At 39.1% G+C, this 17,761-nt stretch overlaps 1 protein-coding gene and 1 long non-coding RNA gene across 2 annotated transcripts; both read right to left on the minus strand.

Annotated features, from left to right (window-relative positions):
* Positions 1 to 239: 239 nt before the first annotated feature.
* On the minus strand, positions 240 to 6,921 carry LOC113024593 (interferon alpha-inducible protein 27-like protein 2A). Its single transcript, XM_026171773.1, has 6 exons — positions 6,898 to 6,921; positions 3,760 to 3,853; positions 3,611 to 3,640; positions 2,116 to 2,277; positions 1,003 to 1,129; positions 240 to 878 (listed from the first exon to the last, which is right to left on the minus strand). The coding sequence occupies exons 2-6, from the start codon at positions 3,815 to 3,817 to the stop codon at positions 797 to 799; spliced, it is 459 nt and encodes a 152-aa protein (XP_026027558.1). The 5' UTR covers positions 3,818 to 3,853; positions 6,898 to 6,921; the 3' UTR covers positions 240 to 796.
* Positions 6,922 to 15,861: 8,940 nt separating this feature from the next.
* LOC113023337 (uncharacterized) lies at positions 15,862 to 17,034 on the minus strand. Its single transcript, XR_003272549.1, has 2 exons — positions 16,916 to 17,034; positions 15,862 to 16,451 (listed from the first exon to the last, which is right to left on the minus strand). It is a non-coding gene; the product is annotated as an uncharacterized LOC113023337 (long non-coding RNA).
* Between the last annotated feature and the right edge of the window lie 727 nt (positions 17,035 to 17,761).

Consider the following 17,761-nt stretch of genomic DNA (forward strand, 5'->3'; position numbering starts at 1 on the left):
TGGTTAATTTTTCATTAATTTTTAATCTCATTGTAGACACTGATAGTTAACAATATCACCTGCAGCAGTAATACTGATCCATGTAACACCGATTACTGCAGAATAAATACTTTTATTTTTGATATATTACATAGAATTTGCCAAAAAATAAATGCAGTTTTATGTTTAATGAAGTGTTCGCAAAGTATTTTAAACATAAAACAATGATTCTTAAAAAAAAAAAAAAACCTCAACCACTCTTCATTTTGAGCTAATAATAAATAGTTAGCTAACTGTAGTGAGTAATAACATTTAACAATTCTACTGCCAGAAAGAAGTGCAGAGAGGTGAAGATGTTTGAAACTGGTCAAAATGCTCTTGTTAAAGACTAAAGTAAATAAATGAAGAGTTTCTAGACAGTTTACAATATTTTCCAAAGAAAGTTTTCTCATAGTTGATGCACTGAGCTGATCTGCAGGCAGGATTATGGAAATGGGTAGAAGGTTTTAGGAAATCCAAATAACTGAATGTTAAAAGAATTTAACCAGACTTTCTTACCAAAGTTTAGCTTTATCTTAGTGAGGACAGTGGCAACAACACCATTCAGAATTTTAGAATTAGGATTTCCTGCAATTAGATCATTGATTGAGATACAAATTTTAGAAAATGTAGGAGAAAAAAAAATCCACACTTGCTTAAAAACAGTCATGCTTTTCAGTCATATGTAGTTCACTAATATTATACCAGCGTGCACAGAAAAAGTCACCCAGAGGCACAAAAGGAATGATCAGAATGACATCATCAGAATCCACAGCCTTCAGGCAAAGTGTGAGGACAGTTCAGGGAGCCTCGGGTATGGCGAGTTTCCATTCCTACACCTGAAATGATCAGTGGCAAAGCTGTAAGAGCGACAAATGTACAGCACATCTTTAAAAATGACAACTCTTCACTCTTGTTTAATATCTTGTGCCAACAAATATCATTAAAATTTTCCACGTGAGATCATTTAAATTTTTACTTTACTTATTTTTGTCTTCATCATCTTCTTTGTCCTTGAAAATGAGACCTCCTAGCCATTTCAGTCCTGCTCCTGCAGCAGCTCCAACACCGCCCACAGCCGCAGTGGCAGCCCCCGACAGCCCGGCTGCACCTTTGGGAGGAATGAGGACAAATATTCCAAGTCAAGCAGCTGAGATTGCCAATAACTTTATCAGGAATCAAACTAACTGTACTGACTGCTACCTAATTGTGGCATCACTGCCCCCTCAGTGGTGTCAGATTTCATAAACTAAACAATGTCCTATGGCTTGTACACTAATACACGGTTCTTGATTCTCAAAACAGCCCCAGTTCTTTGCGGCATGGATTCAAAACTATTGGCAAACTTATCAGAACTGGGTCAGTGTTGACATAACTGCAACATGTCCTTTCTGTGGCTCTGCCAGCTGCACACTCATGTTCAAGTCCCTTTTAATCTCCTAAGACCCGAACTCCTTCATGGCATGCATTTTTCATTTTTCTTTGCTATTTGGGTTGATTGGGACCTGATGAATTTAAAAACAAAGAATTACCAGATTTTTTTTTTTTTTACCGAATTTTTGTTTCTGAGAAAAATGAGATCCACATATGTCCACATATGAGGACATTCATTTTAAATTTTGATAGAACAGTGGCAGTATAATGTCCTCGAAAGCAGATATCAGGCCCTTGTAGAGCAAGATTTAGTATTTTGGTCCAGACATCCCAAAATGTGATGTCTGTATATGTGGACAATACTCAGTGCAAGGGCAATAAAACTACACTTTATAATAAAAGAGTTCAAAGTGTGGCAGGATTATAGTCCTTAGTCTAATCGCACCACAAGCTTAGTCCTGTAACACAACACAGGCTGGAACAATTAACTGATCTTATTGACACTAAGGCCGTCTCCATTTAAGTCTGTAAATAGACTTAAAGCTGAATCATTTGTAAATATGTTATCAGTCATTTGTATTTCAGTCCCTGAGTAGCCAGAGTTTTACGAGCCATATACTGGTCAGCACCAACAGGAGCAAAGGTCACCTTTGCTTTGGTTCCTAATAAAGTGAATGTGTACAGCACTATTAATGAGACTATAGTAAAGTCAGACAAGCCTACCTGCTGACTGTAAAACAGCCACTGCACTTCCTGCTGCCACTCCACCTCCATTAGCCACCGCAGCAGCAGACATCATGCTTGCAGCGTAGGAGCCTGCAGCTATTCCAGCTGAGGTGAAACCTACGGCCCCCAGAGCAACAGGAGCCAAGGCCACTGCACCGACTGCACATGGACGAGAACACCAGCATCAGTGTGACTGTTACAAATGATATGCCATGTAAAAAGTTTTTATATAAGCAGAGGCCTGAGGTACGAGGCAGGATTACATCTTATCCTGGGCTCACTTTACATGTTAAAATAAGGTTGCTGGTATCTTTCAGTTATCTGGATTTGATCCAGATAAGTGGTCACATGAAGCTGTTATCAAAGAAACTGAGTGTATCCAGGGTTCACCCTGCTCGCTCACGTAAAAGGGCTGGTGCTGTTGGGAAGTGTAAGCGTGCTGGCAGCTCAAGGGCTGATTTTACAAAGAAAGAGAAAACTATACAAAAAATATGAAGAGGTTAAAAACATTATACAGATACTGAACACAGCAGAGTGTGAGAGTGTGTGAGAGGGAAAAAAGTACTTTACAGTAGTTTAGTATTAAAAGTGCTGTATGAATGTTTGTGCCCTCTAAGCTCTTTGGACAGCATGACTGGAAAATACACATTAATAATAAAGTCTGGCCTATTTGAAGCCAGGAAAAGTTAAAAGATTCAATATCACAGTTCTGTCTGTGAGGCACAGGAGAACCAGATGATTATAATCAAGGTCAGCAAGTACAAGTTTCTGTCCTGTTTCACAATCATGTATTATTGCAACAATAATAATGTAATTTTTCCTGTTGGAAGCAATAAGGTTGTATCTAAAGATCTACATTTATTAATGACATCAGGGAAAAACGAACACAAAAACATTAGATCCTCCTACTGTCCACACACAGAGGTCTGAGGGACTTTCTATGAACCCTATTGTCTGGATGATGTATTGGTCAGTAGGTGGTGATTTCATGCATACCGATCTCTATATTTCATTTCAGAGCATAACCCTGTGTGCGCCATTGTAATTACAATGGCGCACACAGGGTTCAAGTTATGATTACCGATCAGCAGGTATGAAACAACGCCTGCTAACTACTCAGTTTTCTGAAAATAGCGTCACTATTCATAGAAAATCCCTCAGACCTCGGAGTGCAGACAGTAGGACGGACTAAAGTTTTTCAAAACTCTAAAGTTTTAGTGCTTTCCCTGATGCGCATCAGTAATAAATCTATATTCTTACACTTCACTTTATTCCTTAACATTTTTCTTTTCCGTGTTGGTGGCAAATTGTTTACATGCTGCCAAAATCCATCCTTGCGTCAGCCCCAATCAAGCCCTGGGTTAGCTTATCAAGCCGACACCCAGCTTTGTGTGACCGCTTCTCCTGACTGCAGGGTAGTGGATCAACATAACAGAGAGATACCGTGGGTAGGTTGAACCCCGGTGACCACACAGACCGTCCAAAGCCTTACCTGCTCCCCCTGCAACAGCAGCGATCGTCCCTGAAACACAACATCAAAGCTCACATCAGCACTAACATTAGCTATCATCATGGCACCGTCACACCATTAAACACATGAGTATAGTTATTTTAAAGTAATACGTGTATTAAAATACTCACCGACACGCATGTTTACGGTGTTCCGCTTTCTCCGTTGCTCTTGTGGTACTGCTTCCATGACCCTAACACTGACACGGTCAGAGCGGCACACTTCCTGTTTTTATAGGTCACGAATGAAAAACGAAACTTAACATTTCCATTTCATCAAAAGACAAAACGAAAAGAAGAAACTAAAACATGGTGCAGTTTCCTCAAAATTAATATTTGAATATTATCCGTTTTGGATCATGATTGTTCAGATGTTTTACAATTTCAGATAAAACATCACAGCGATTTTAGCCCATTTTGGGGCTAAAATGAATCAAAGCACCCCCCAATATTTCTTACTGTTTTGACAATATTTGTTGTTTGTGTGACACACTACTAAAAATAAAAAAAAAGCATACAGTATTTGGTTGAGACATAACATTTTAACAACAAAAGTATAGATAATTCCCCCCCCCCCCCCCCCCCTCCCAAAATGGTTTGTTCCAGCTCGCCTCTCCCCTAGTGATGGGATTTCCGGCTCTTTTTAGAGATCCGGCTCTTTCGGTTCGACTCACTAAAAAGACCAGGCTCTTTCGGCTCCCAACTGGCTCTTCAGGTTGTTTTGTTGCTTTAATTAATTTATTATTAACAATAATATAAAATTATGCACAAAAGGAATTGCTAACGTAAAAAAAAGTGGTTTTATTTATATTTGTTTATTAGGGGTGCAACGATATTCGTATCGATATTGAACCGTTCGATACAGTGCTTTCGGTTCGGTACGCATATGTATGAACAATACAACATTTGTAATTTATTTTATCAATTTTCCTTCTGACGATGCTGTCTGTGTTGAGCGCTCAGTGAATCTGTGTTCGACTACTCCGCCTAGGCTGCACTGTCGAGCGCAGATCCACTGAGCGCTCAACACAGACAGCATAGTCAGAAGGAAGAGCGCAGGGCAAGCTAGCGAGACAGAAGTTAAGCTCTCCTTTCAACAGGCAAATTGAACGTCATTCAGATCTGGCGTTTGGAATTATTTTGGTTTTCATGTGACGTATGACCCTGAAGGTAAGCGAGTCATGGACTAAAGTAAAACAGTATGTTGAATGTGCCATGCAATGCTCAATTACATTGGTGTGAACTAGTGTGTTAGCGCAGTTAGGTGTTGGCCGTCTAGCCCCATGCACGGGGCGATCGGCGGTAGCTCGTTAACGGAGATTTGCCGTGTTGTGGCGTTAAGGTCATTTCAACGAGATTAACCTGAAAGCACTAGCGGGAACACGACGAATATGACTGCACATTTACGCCGACATCATCCTAGTGCAAAGACAAGTGGAAGCAGACAAAAAAAAGCAAGCATGCTACTAACTTTAGCCGAGTCATTTAGACAGCTGTTAGCACATGATTCTCCTTATGCTGCTGAGAATATAGCCCAGAAGAAGCGGATAGTATAGCTTTTATTTTGGAAAGAGACATTTCTCTGTAATAAACTCTCTTTTCCAAAGATGAGTGATTCCTCAATCAGATACAGGGCTTGCAATATCGCTAGCCCGACGTCCCGGAGCTAGCGATTTTTTCAGTCGGGCTACCAAAATCTATCTCTTCCCTGCCCGTCGGGCTATTGTAGGAAAAATATATGTCAATGCTTTTGCATTCTTTCGGAAATGTAGCTGGGTTATTATGTCATTGGCATCGGTGAGCCACTGTCAATATGTGACATATTGAAGTCGCGTTTGAATTTGCGCTTGTTTTTTTGCTTTCACTTTGCAATCGTGCGAACTGTGTATAGAGAGCGACAGCACTGATCTGTGAGTGATGATAATTTGTGCACCAATTCCTCTGACATCGTCTTATTAATCGTTAGCTTACTATGCAAACATGACAAGTGAAATCTCCCGCAGCAAGCTTAAACATGTGAGAGGTTGATCGTGCAGAGAATCGCTGAGCTTATGTGAGTGAGTGTGTAAAAGCATTTCAGTTCTGCTGAGCCAAATAAGACAGGTCAGGGTGAAGAAGTGACAGCCAAAGAAAAGATTACCACAAAACGGAGAAGTTATGACAAATCAGACTATGAGGCAAAAAGAAAGTGCAGCTTTATGGTTTCATGGACAAAAGAATTTCTGTGGCTGCAATATGATGAGCTAAATAACCAGGGCTGCACATAAGTGGTCCGCCGGTGCGCATTCGCTGTCAAAATAAAAAACACGCACAAGGGTTAGGGTTAAATTCAAAAACTGTACTTTTGAGTTAAAATATATATTTATAATTTTAATAAATGACAAATTAAAAATGCATGAACATTTTTTTGTATCGAAAAAATATTGAACCGTGACACCAAAGTATCGAACCGAACCGAACCGTGAATTTTGTGTATCGTTGCACCCCTAATGTTTATATATAAATATATGCAGTGGCCCCTAGAGACAAAACACGTACAAACTCCAAAACACATTTCTAGCATGAACTGAACTTCCAAAGCAGAGCTACTAGATCACTTAAATTACACAATTGAAAGCATGTGTGTATTGTTTGTGTATTTATACACAGGCACTCATATATATTCAAATAATTTAAAAAAAAGTTCATTTACCTGTTACTACCACACACCAAATCCGGTCGTTGGTACTTGCTGGCTTATGTAGCCACAAGATAACAAAGGCTCAACACTGCGCCCAGCATCCTGGAGCACTTCTGTTGTCTTTTGTACGTGTTTTGAGTTTTTATGTGCTTCGGAGTTTGTACGTGTTTTTACGTGTTTTGGAGTTTTTACGTGTTTTGGAGTTTGTACATGTTTTTACGTGTTTTGGAGTTTGTACATGCTTCAGAGTTCATACGTGATTTGAAGTTTGTATGTGCTTTGTCTCTTGGGGCCACCGTAAATATACTTTTATTTATTCACTCCATATAAAATGTAATAAATAAATCATATAATACAAAAATCAACTATTCACATTTCAACTTTTAACTATTTAAATTTTCAGCTTTTTCCTTTTACAAATTTAAAGTGAAAAGAACACAAAACACTGCAAACCACAACACAATTAAATATAAATTATAATATGAAAACAAACAGAAGATGCACATTCTCTGTCATATGGACCTGCATGAATAAACTTTCTGAATCCTTTATCATCTGCAACCGAAAATAGTTGTGGATGATTACTATACCTTTCTAATGTTGTTGTCCCTGCCTCTCTTTCTCTCTCTCTGGCTCTGTTCCTGTGCTACTGAGTGTAACTACCGCCCCTCCCCCCGCGGGGGCCCATCGCGTATAGGTGTAACGGAGAAACAGCCAATCAAATCGCAGCTTTTCGGGCATTGGAAAAAAATGGGGTTTTTTTACACTGAACTGTCTGAGCGCGGGTTCGAGTCCTGGTTGGGACAAAGGTTGTGTTACATTATCAAAAGTTAAACACCATTTTCAATTTACTTAACATTTATTTTTCACTTCTAATTTTTATTTCATTATCATTTTATTTATATTATATAGTGTTATGGCCTGTGGAGCAATTTTTCTGCATTACGTACCTATACTGTCACAAAGTACACAACTCAGACTAAACTGTATCATCACAGTCTTGAGATGATACATAGCAGACATATAGTCTACAATTATGCAGACATCCAACTTTTAATACAAAGACTAAAGCTAAAACTACAATACAGATACATTCTGATGACATAGAAAATGAAGCTTATACATAATTTAAACAAGGCATGTCTGTAATAAGTCATCTGTCTGCTTCCTGGTGGCTGTTAGTTTATATCTATTCATTTTCCAGCACAAACTCAGTACTGACATCATTACTTTATTCTAGTCATGCTCTTGCCAGCCTCCACTCTGCATGCTTTAAATCTGTTGCTCTGCTCTTCTGCTTCTACCATTCTGCGTTTCAGATCCTCAGCTATGCAGCCCGCCTCCTCTCCTTTCTCCTCCTCACTGTGGTCACTCAGAACCCTGTCCCAGCCTCCATCTTCATCACTACCAGCATTTTGACTCTGGGGTGTGGCTTATGCAAAATCCTGTCACTGCTGAGATTTCTTCTTCTATGATGGGTCATTGGAGTCTAACTGCCTAACAGTTACATTTATTTCTGTATCTCAATAAATCATGTTCAGTTTTTCCACATGATCTCTCCTTATTGAACTGCTTTTGTAGATAAGCTTCAAGCCAGAAAGCAACAATACCTAAACCAAAAATATTATCATCAGAAGTGAGACAGTGTCTGGACTATCTCCAGCTGTGTTGCATGTATTAAAGGTAACTTCAGACACTGTCTGGTTGTCATGTCTGAAACAGGCTGTATAGTCACACAGATAAAAGACAGCAGTCATGTTTCTAATATTACAAATCAACCAGAAAGATTATAAAGATAAAAGCTGTGAGACCCCACTAGAGAAAGGATGGCTTGTTATCATTACATGAAGTGATTTAGAAATAATATGTAAGCTTTCAGGGCAGCACTCACAGCTTTTTAAAACTGATTACCTGTTGGTGAGCACACACAGGTATATAAACATACAGGTGAACTCTAAGAGGTTATAAAGAAGAGAGCTGTGCTGCTATTTTTACAGAACACAATTTATTCACATTTTTATATTTACAATCAGTTTTTATTTATATAAACAAAATAAACATTACAAAACTAGAACAAAACTATCTTATGTACAATATCAACAGTTTCTCCCCTATTTCCTCTTTTCTTCCACCCATCTTTGTCTCTCTGCCTCGTAGAAAGGAGACTCCTGAATCTCCTTCCAGGTGCTCTTGGCTCGTGAGCCAAAGCCAACCAGCTGATCATTCTCAGAGGCTTCTGCAGCAACACTCACTCTGCTGGTCTTGTAGTTCAGAAGAGTCTTTATCTCTGTAAAGCTGAGGGCATACTGTACAAATGAATGCAAGCTCTCCTTGCCATGCCCTTCTTCCACAGAGGTCCCTGCAGCCTCTTCCTTCTGGAGATCTTTGATCAGGTACATGGTGTACCCGACATCATTCCCCAGAAGCCACCGGAAAGATTTCCCTTTATGCTTTCCAAACTGCAGAATGTACTCTCCCTGCACTTCCTTCATGTCAGACTCATCCCCTCCTCTCTGATAGATGACAGTCAGAGCATTCCGATGTAAACATCCTCCCTCACAGGTGCAGACTTGTCCTGCAGTTTGGGGTCATTTTTAATCCGTCGAGCTTCTTTTGACGGGTCCTGGAGAAGGTATCCAAGTGGCCCCTTGCGGAACACCACAGAGATTTTCCCTGGATATGGCGCAACTTTCTTCTGCATCTTGACAAGCAGTGAAAAAATAAACAATTATATTAAACAAAATTGATTCCAAACACAAACAAAGACATTTCAGGTTATAATCTTGCTGCTGGGTTTACACAGCAGGATGCAGGAGAACAATAACGAGACACAATTTGAAAGAACATTGACAACATTTGGGATAAAATTGTTTTTTCCTCCAGGTATAACAAACTGTTCTGTCTGTAAATAAAAACCTTTCATGGTTGAATGATTATTGGCATATCTGCAAAATTTGTGGTAACTGCTTAGTAGTCATGGCACATAAGAATTGCTGGTAGATTAACAACATATATGTATTTAAGCCATCGTGTTTATTCATACACGAGTGGGCATTGCTCATGTTAGAGATATCAAAACAGATTTTCGCATTGATAAGGTGACTGACCATTACAACATGAAAGCAATACATTTTCTTTTAAAGCAGGTTCAGTCATTTAGCATGTCATCTCATAACAAGACACTTATCGGTTATTTAATTGTACCACATTATAGTAATGTCAGTGTCACAGCAGTCGGAAACCTACAAAGTTTATTTAATGGCAAAACACGTCAATGAAACACGCAATTTATTTAAGGATCACGTTCATTCATTTTTTACCGTGCCACTTTACAACAGCAGATGCAAACTCCCACCGTCTTTAACTGAGCGATGGATGCTTCGTAAATGCAATCGCAACACGCCTATTACCTGTAATATACACCTGTAAATGTATTCTGTTGGTTTACTGTTATTTCAAACGACGTTTCTTACCTTTGATCAATGAATTAGGAGCGTTGGGATGTGTTGCGAGCGGTGAGTTACTTGTTTTCTCTCCCGAAACGTAAAAGAGGAGATTTTTTAAAAGTGCCGCTGCATCTCAAACTCCCAACAGCGCCGGAAGACCGTAGTGGCCAAAAATATATTACATCCGTAGTGGTTTAGCACTACCATAGAGAATGAATGGGAAACGGTTTAGGCCGTTTAGCTAAACAATCCCAGGCTCCCGCTCTGCCCAGCGTAAAGCACAAGGCTCACGTGCTGAGTGAAGCGGAAAAAAAGTGCGAGAGAGAGGCTCAGAGAAAGAAAAACAAACCCACGTGACGGCTCGCGATAAGGAGCCGGCTCGCATCGTCCACGTCAAAGATTCGGCTCTAAGAGCCATTTCGTTCGCGAACGACCCATCACTACTCTCCCCTACTCTGGCTCTAGCGCTCTTGCTGCCAGAGCATGGTGGCTGAGACACAGCGGAGCAGAGGTGTAAGTGCCTGGCTTAAAACAGGACATATTAGCTACATTTAACCTTCAGTTACTCTTTATATAGTTAGGTAGGAGTCAGAACATGTTTCTTTTTAGCTGATTCACCCAGGTAACCTGCAGTGTTGGAAACGTGTTTTCCACGATGTTTTCTACCCTACAATCAGTCCTGCTCTGTAGTAAAATCAGCGACATTTGACCGTCCTGTTGCTCCCATTGAAATGTATATTTAAAATCTAAAACTTAAAATTGTCCGTAGCCTAAAGTTGTTACCACTGTCCTGTTTTAAATGGAATGAGAGAAGCTGGTTATTTTGTCATATGTGCCGACATTAAACCCAGGTAAAAGTGTAAGAACAAATGATCCGTCAATAAAGGATAATGTTGGATCAGTGTTTCAATATTTATATCTTTTATTAGATGTACATATGGTTTGGTTGCCTTTTGGTTGAGAGTACACTGAGAGAGGTTTTTTTTTATTAGTGATCTTAATAGTATTTTTTTTTCATATTAATGTCATTTTTTCATCTAATTGAATACAATCTATTTGTGTATGATTGTCAGTCCAAAGAGGGAGAGAGGAAAGAGGGGAACGTGAGGAGAAAGGGCAAGGTCAGGAAGAACCAGGTAGGAAAACAGACAGGGAATAGTGACAGGCAAAATGAACTGCTAAACTGCTTGAGAGAGTTGACCACCAAAAAGTGATAGACAGATTTGCCAACTTCAAGGTGAGGCAACATAGGTTAAAATAAAAGAAATAAATCTGCAGAGCCATAGTAGTATCTGCAGTAAAGATATTTTCATACATTGTACCATAGGCAAAGTTGCCTCCATTTTTATATTTTTTTATCAATATTTTGTACATTTCAATGACTCTATTTTTGGAGTGTATTTTTATATATCTGTATTGTATTATACATACACATTAAAAGTGAATCTCTGTCCAAAAAATGCACTCAGTTTACTTCTTACTCACCATAATCATCATTCATCATTTTCCCCCAGTAAAGTAATTAAGGTTAGGATGTGTGTGTGTGTGTGTGTGTGTGTGTGTTTTTGTTTTTTTTTTTTAAATTCCAATCCATTCTTCTTTTGCAGCATTTAAATAACCTTTATCTGATTTGATGGTTTTGTCACAGACTTTTAAAAAAGTGTTTTGCAAATGTGGGGATTAAAATTGTGTTAAAATGTACAAAACAGTGATGTCATGTTTTGTGACGAGGACCCAGGCACAGAGAGACTTGATGAATTTAAGAATCTTATGATTTAATAAAGAAATTTGCAGACTTGCATAGAGATGGTAAAATTATGATGACTGATAACGGAGATGAAGACAACAGACGATGAGGACAGGGAGGAACAGGGGTTTAAATGCACCAAGGAGACAGTCAGAGGGAACTTGGGACAACTGGAGACATTTAAGGATGCAGGGACTGACAGAGACAGGGAAGAAGTCTCATCGTGACGAGTAAAGTTTATCTTGCCTGGCTGGGCAGTTCTCTGGGTGCTCAGCACCCCCAAAATCTCTGATCCTAGAATCACCCCTGCATCACAGCACGTCAGATAATGGGAAATAGAAAATAAATATTATAATCATTTCAATCTCATTTAAGTGCGGGGCTAAGACTAATTTAATAATTTCTTCAGTTTCTTCTGGCGAGACTTAACTTTGAGCAAACTGAGAACACGTGACTGTGTTGGTTAGTGTTGTTATCATGTGGTAGGATTTTGTACATTCACAGGAGAGTCACAAACAGGACCTCTTTCTTTGCACCTTATATATCACATTTATTATGATGATGATTAGACTTCAAAAATATGTGTAATCACAGTATAAGATAAGTTTCTACATCCTTTAATGAGGCAGAACTGGACATGGGATAGTGGAGATCAATATTAAACTTTAAATGATACTATAGACTGGAACTTCAAGTTTTCATTTCTGCTAATGTTTTACACTCTTAATGATACATTTGACCTGTCAGATTGTTTAGATGAGGTTCATGTATCCTAAAATGAAAATGTGAATAACAACACAAATAATGAAAACAATAGACTTAAAATAAGATCTTTAATCAGTTCATCTTCGCCAACTATAAATTAGGAAATAGGGTTAGGGTTATTAAAAAAATATACAAACAGGCACCCCTAAAGTTTGTATTGTGGGTATACTGCAGGGTAATCTCTTGCATCGTGTGAAAGCGATATTAAAAGGCATGCTGTATTTTGTTTTGTTTTGTTTTATAAAGCTCGCCACCACTAGAGGGCACGATGACACCATTAGTTGTTTTTTTAACAGAAACCTTACCTGAGTCAAATGGTAAAGGCAAACCATTTTTGTGGTGTCATTGGAAAATACTGAATGGAGCTGTACTTTTGTTTCTAGTTTTATCCGTAAGATTAGAATGAGAATAATCGAATTAATTAAGTTAAATATTAAACCAAAGTTGACTTTTTTCAAAAAAACAATTTTTTTAACTATCATAAATTTTGGTTATTATACAGCAGTATTCCACATCCAGACACTAGAGGGTGTTTATAATGCTGCTGGGGGCTCAGAGGAAGAATAAATATCGCTTCATATGTGTACCTCTTCTGTTCTTTACCAAATGTCACTAATTATGCATAAAAACATATTTTAACCTTCTAAAGCACGACAGAAAGCTTTTTTTTAAAGTCTCATGCCCATTACGTGTGAAGTTCAATAGTCCAATAAGATGTGGCAGTCACTATTATGAATGAGTTGAAAGGGTGGTATCTTATTCTTACATATGGCCTAGTGTTTGCATAGTGTTTTATTGCTAAAGCAGTGGTTCTAAAAAAATTATCCACCACTCGGCATTGTCTACTAATATAGGAAATATCTAACCAATTTTTCTTTTTAAAGACTGGAGAATATAAGGAACAGTTTATTTCATTTTATTATTTATTTACTTATTTGGTTGTGAGAGGAGGAAGCACTTGCTTGCCTGTCTGTAAATATCGCACACCGCTGTTAAATGGTGGTTTAAGGTTGTATGGCTACGGTTTTCGTGTAGTATGTTATTTTCTCGTTAATATTTGTAGTGAGGGGACATTTTTATAGGTCAATATCAAATTCAGAAATACAATATTGTAAGGTGGCTTGGTGAGTCACCAACAGACTGTATATAAAACATTGATTTAGCCACTGGGCCATCAATTGTTTTGTGGACTCACATTTTGAAGTCTCAATTTGCTGGGCTGCTGCCACGATTATTTCTTTCTTTATTAAGAGAGACGTGACCACATTTAGTATAATGAGTGGAAATCTAAGTTATCAACTAGCACTATCTATTTTTTAAGTAAACTGCATTTTTACACAATATGGGTGCATCACACAAGCACCACAACCACTACATAATTTCCTCGGGGATTAATAAAGTATTCTTATACTGAATTATTGCTATGTAACATCCAAATAAAATACTAGAATTTTATTTAGCAAAAAAAGCTTCTTGGTTTTGGATTAGTGCAATTAACTGCATAGCAAATCATACCATTATCCCTCTGCTGGTTTCTTTTTCAGGTGAAGAGCTGGGCCGGCTGTGTGGTTGCTCAAACTGTGGGTGAAGCCCTTCTGTTCCTGGGCTCTAGCTCTCATATCTGTTGCCACTTTTAAGGCGCAGCTTGAGGGGCTTTTCTCTGCCAGAATGCAGTTGCATCATGGTGTGAAATGCCTTGTTTAAAAGATGGTTGGAAAACCTACTTCCACAAGGAAGACTTTCACTCATCAGGCTGGTCACTTCTCACAGCATGTAAAAGGAAAGTAATCACAGAGTCCACCCAGAACAGAGTATGTGTATTTTTTTTAACATAATTACATTAACATTCCAGTTTTTAAAATGTGTTGCACAAAATTAAAAAAGTTTTGTGCAAAACCTATCTCATAGTGCTTCGTGGGGAAAAAGGATAATGACCCAAATCCTGCTGCAAAAGCAACCCAAGAGTTTCTCGGTACAAAGAAATGGGATATTCTTCAATGGCCAAGTCAGAAACCTGACATCCAACCAGTAGAGCGGGCTTTTGGTGAAACTGTGAATGTATGTGTGCTATCTTATATGACGTGTTTCCCCTCTTTGTCCAAGATAAATTTCTCCCAAGCGAGACAATAATTGCTGATCTGATCCGATCTTTTCAGTTACTCAATCACCTATTGCATGATTTTAAATCCAATGTGGAGGTATAAATGGGAAAAATGACAAAAATCGAGTCAATGTCCAAGTACTTACAGCCCTACATGTATCAATTTCACTTACTTTTAACAGTAAATCCATGCTTCAGAGAGCAGCCATCACACTGATGATATCATCTGCACTGTTTCACTTCCTGCTTTTCTTTGTCAGCCTGATGGTAACTCTTTTCCAAACCTTACCAACAATTGGTATTCAACACACAGAGTTAAACAAAAGATGCTTAAAGATACGTTACAAATTAATGTTAACATCATATATAACAAGCCAAAGACCAAAACCTTGTTTTTGTTCCAGGCTGTAAGCATGTTTAATTCTGCTCTAAAATTGGACATTTAAACATGGGGGTTTATGGGAAAAGACTCACATTTGGAGTCGGTTGTTGAAGGAACAGCAGTACTTTGAGTCCTGACGCGTTTTTGTCATTTTTCAGCCTCAAAGGTTTCCATTTGTTTCATCATTCAAGTTTTGAGTGCACATTGCTGCTCAGAAAGAGCCTGGGAACAGGAGAAGTGGCTCAACTCTGAAACTTGTCCTTCACCTTTCCCCCTCTCCCTTCTTTCATGTACCCTCACCCACCTTTCCCACAAGTGACCAAACACTTTACCTGAACTCAGGTTTCTGCTTTTGTTCCAGATGGTAAGAAACGGGAGGATGAGAGACTTAAGGGGTCATACCTCAGTGGTGAATGTGGCCTCTTTGGGTTTCGGATTATCAAGCAGGAAGATGAGAAAATGTGAAGATCAAGGAAAAATGCTTATGCAGTTGAAGCTGCAGCACCTGAAGTAGGTCCTGATCTGAGTTTAGCAGAGAATGAGCTGGACAATGCGGCCTTTGTCTCGTGATCAAAGGGGGAAATTCCCACACAAATCGGGGGGGGGGGGTGTCTCAGGTGAATTCCATCCAGCCACCGACCTTCACAGATAAGCAGGCGGCTCCTTTATGGCTAAGCCCCTGCAATAGGTGGAGGAAGGCCTCGGCAGCCCTTCATTTATTTACTTGCTCTTGGTCAGTTATTAAGATGCCACCAACGTCTTGCTTTGTGAGATACTGTTGCCAGATTATGGTGGATGAAGAAAACCACTTCTGAAATGGCAGTACCCCACACACACTCCAGATGTAATTTGTGCTTTAACCAAACCGAAATAAACTCGCAGCTAAAGCCAGTTGAGAATTAGGCCACACCCCTTCAGCGTATTCTTTCCCCTTCATCCAAAACCAAGTAAGAGCCTTGGAGTTTGAAGCAGAGCTGCATCAGTTGTGGACCCTTGATCTGATTCTCTTCTTTCTCAGCCTCGCCAGCTTTATTCAGTGTTAATTTGATGGCTCTACAGTCTACCCTGAAAACTTTAAACACTCAAAGCAGGAACGAGATGGTCAGTCATGTGGTCTCACAATTTAAAGCTTTATTTAATCTACATAAAAATAAACAGTTCAAGTCACACCCTGAAAGTACAGTGGTCACAATTTAGCTCATTTACAAATCACGTTCAGGCGAATGAAACCAGAATCAAAGACGGTCACTACACGAGTCTGAGGTGTTCTCCCACTGCACGCAGGAGTAAAAGGGCCGGTGTGGTGCCAAAGTTTTCAGAGTCCTTGCAGAGCCAGTACAGAGGAGAGAAAGAGCAGAATGCTTGAAAGTGAGCGTCGCCTTTTAAGACAAGTTTTCCCACCCAGCGCTTGAAATGTAATTCCAAAACGCGTTTTTGGCTGTTTTTGAGTGGGTGGGTGGGTGGATTGAGAGATTAGTGTAATTAGACTAAGCCAGCACTGGATCCACAGTGTAACCTGTGCTGGCTTTTGTGTCCAGCGCGGTCAGTCCACTCAATCAGGACCGGTGGAGGAGAAGAGCGGTCAGAGCCAGCGGGGGGAGCAGCACCATGAAGGCGGCGGTAGCCCCACAACAAGCCCCCGTGGAGCTCGGGGTGGTGATGTTTGTGTTGTCCGGATTCGTGGCGTTATTCGCCAGGGCCACCTGAAACACATTTGTATTTAATTAAGATGATTCAGTCCGGGTGATTTCATTTTTAAACTAGGATTTAACGTGCGAGGGAGAAAGTTAATCAAAATTCAGTCATTTCGTTTCCATTTTGATTTGGGAAAAAAAAAAAAAAAAAAAAAAAAAAAAGATAAGCGCTTTAAAGCCTCTGTTCAAGACCTAGCCCGAAACTTCTAGAAGTTTGCCATTGTATCCTTATTGCCGCCGTCTGTTCTGCAGGGGACAAACTGATTTTTATATTCATGACTTTTCCCCTAAAATTACGAGGTCGTAGATGCACTCCAAGCATAACGTTTTAACCTCGATCCCTAATTGAACATTTAGCTCATCTGCGCCATTACAGCGTTTCATGCGTAAACAAATTCCGTTGGCCACAGTTGATGAGGTTGGTGAAAGTATGAAGAAACAAAACAAAAAAAGGAGGCACGGATCAAACTGACCTGTGATGTGAGATGGAAAGCCAGCAGCAAAACTCCGACGACTGCGACGCACAGTTTCTTCATGATGGATGGGATTCTGTTCTTCTTGGTAGAGAAAACGTGAATGGAACAGGAGACCAAGCCTTTGCTTTTTTTATACCTCCCAGTGACGTCATCAACCACGCCAAAACACCTGCCTTTATGTATCATTCTGCAACAAATGTTATTTACTTTTACTTAGCTACGAATTATGCATTTTGCGTTATAGTAAACCGGATAAGAAATAAAAACAAATGAATAGCAAAGTTACTTAATGCATATTTAATAAATTAGAGATATAGCTGCCATACTAATACTGCACTATTCCCTGTTTTCTATGTGGTCTTTGATGCATTGATCGTGATTTTACAGTGTTCTCTCTTTGAGTGGAGAGCGTCAGATGAAATAGCTCAGTAAAGCTTTATCAATAGAGTGATTAAAACAAGGCTCTCCAGGCTCCCCATTTCTATCTTTGCAGGTCAAATTAAATTCCGTTTGAAGATGAATGACAAGAACCAATTTTTTTTGTCTCACTTCCAGACTCTAATTTATCCCTCACACATTATTTAGAGGTTATACCATTTCATATGTGGGGATTACATTGTGTAAAGATGAAACATAAACACAAGATTATTATTTGAGCCAATTATTAACCAGATTATTAAAAGGTTCAGTGTGTTCAGCACCCGTGGAGATTCAGAATGAGAAAGAAAAACTTGCTTGTACTGCAGTACAAGCAAGTTTTTCCTTCTCATTCTGAATCTTTAAGTTATGTGTCATAATTGTATCACTTATTGAATTTAATCTGGTAGAACAAACCTCATGTGG

Source organism: Astatotilapia calliptera, chromosome 6 (genome assembly GCF_900246225.1).
Source record: "Astatotilapia calliptera chromosome 6, fAstCal1.2, whole genome shotgun sequence".
In the NCBI taxonomy this organism is placed as follows: domain Eukaryota; kingdom Metazoa; phylum Chordata; class Actinopteri; order Cichliformes; family Cichlidae; genus Astatotilapia; species Astatotilapia calliptera.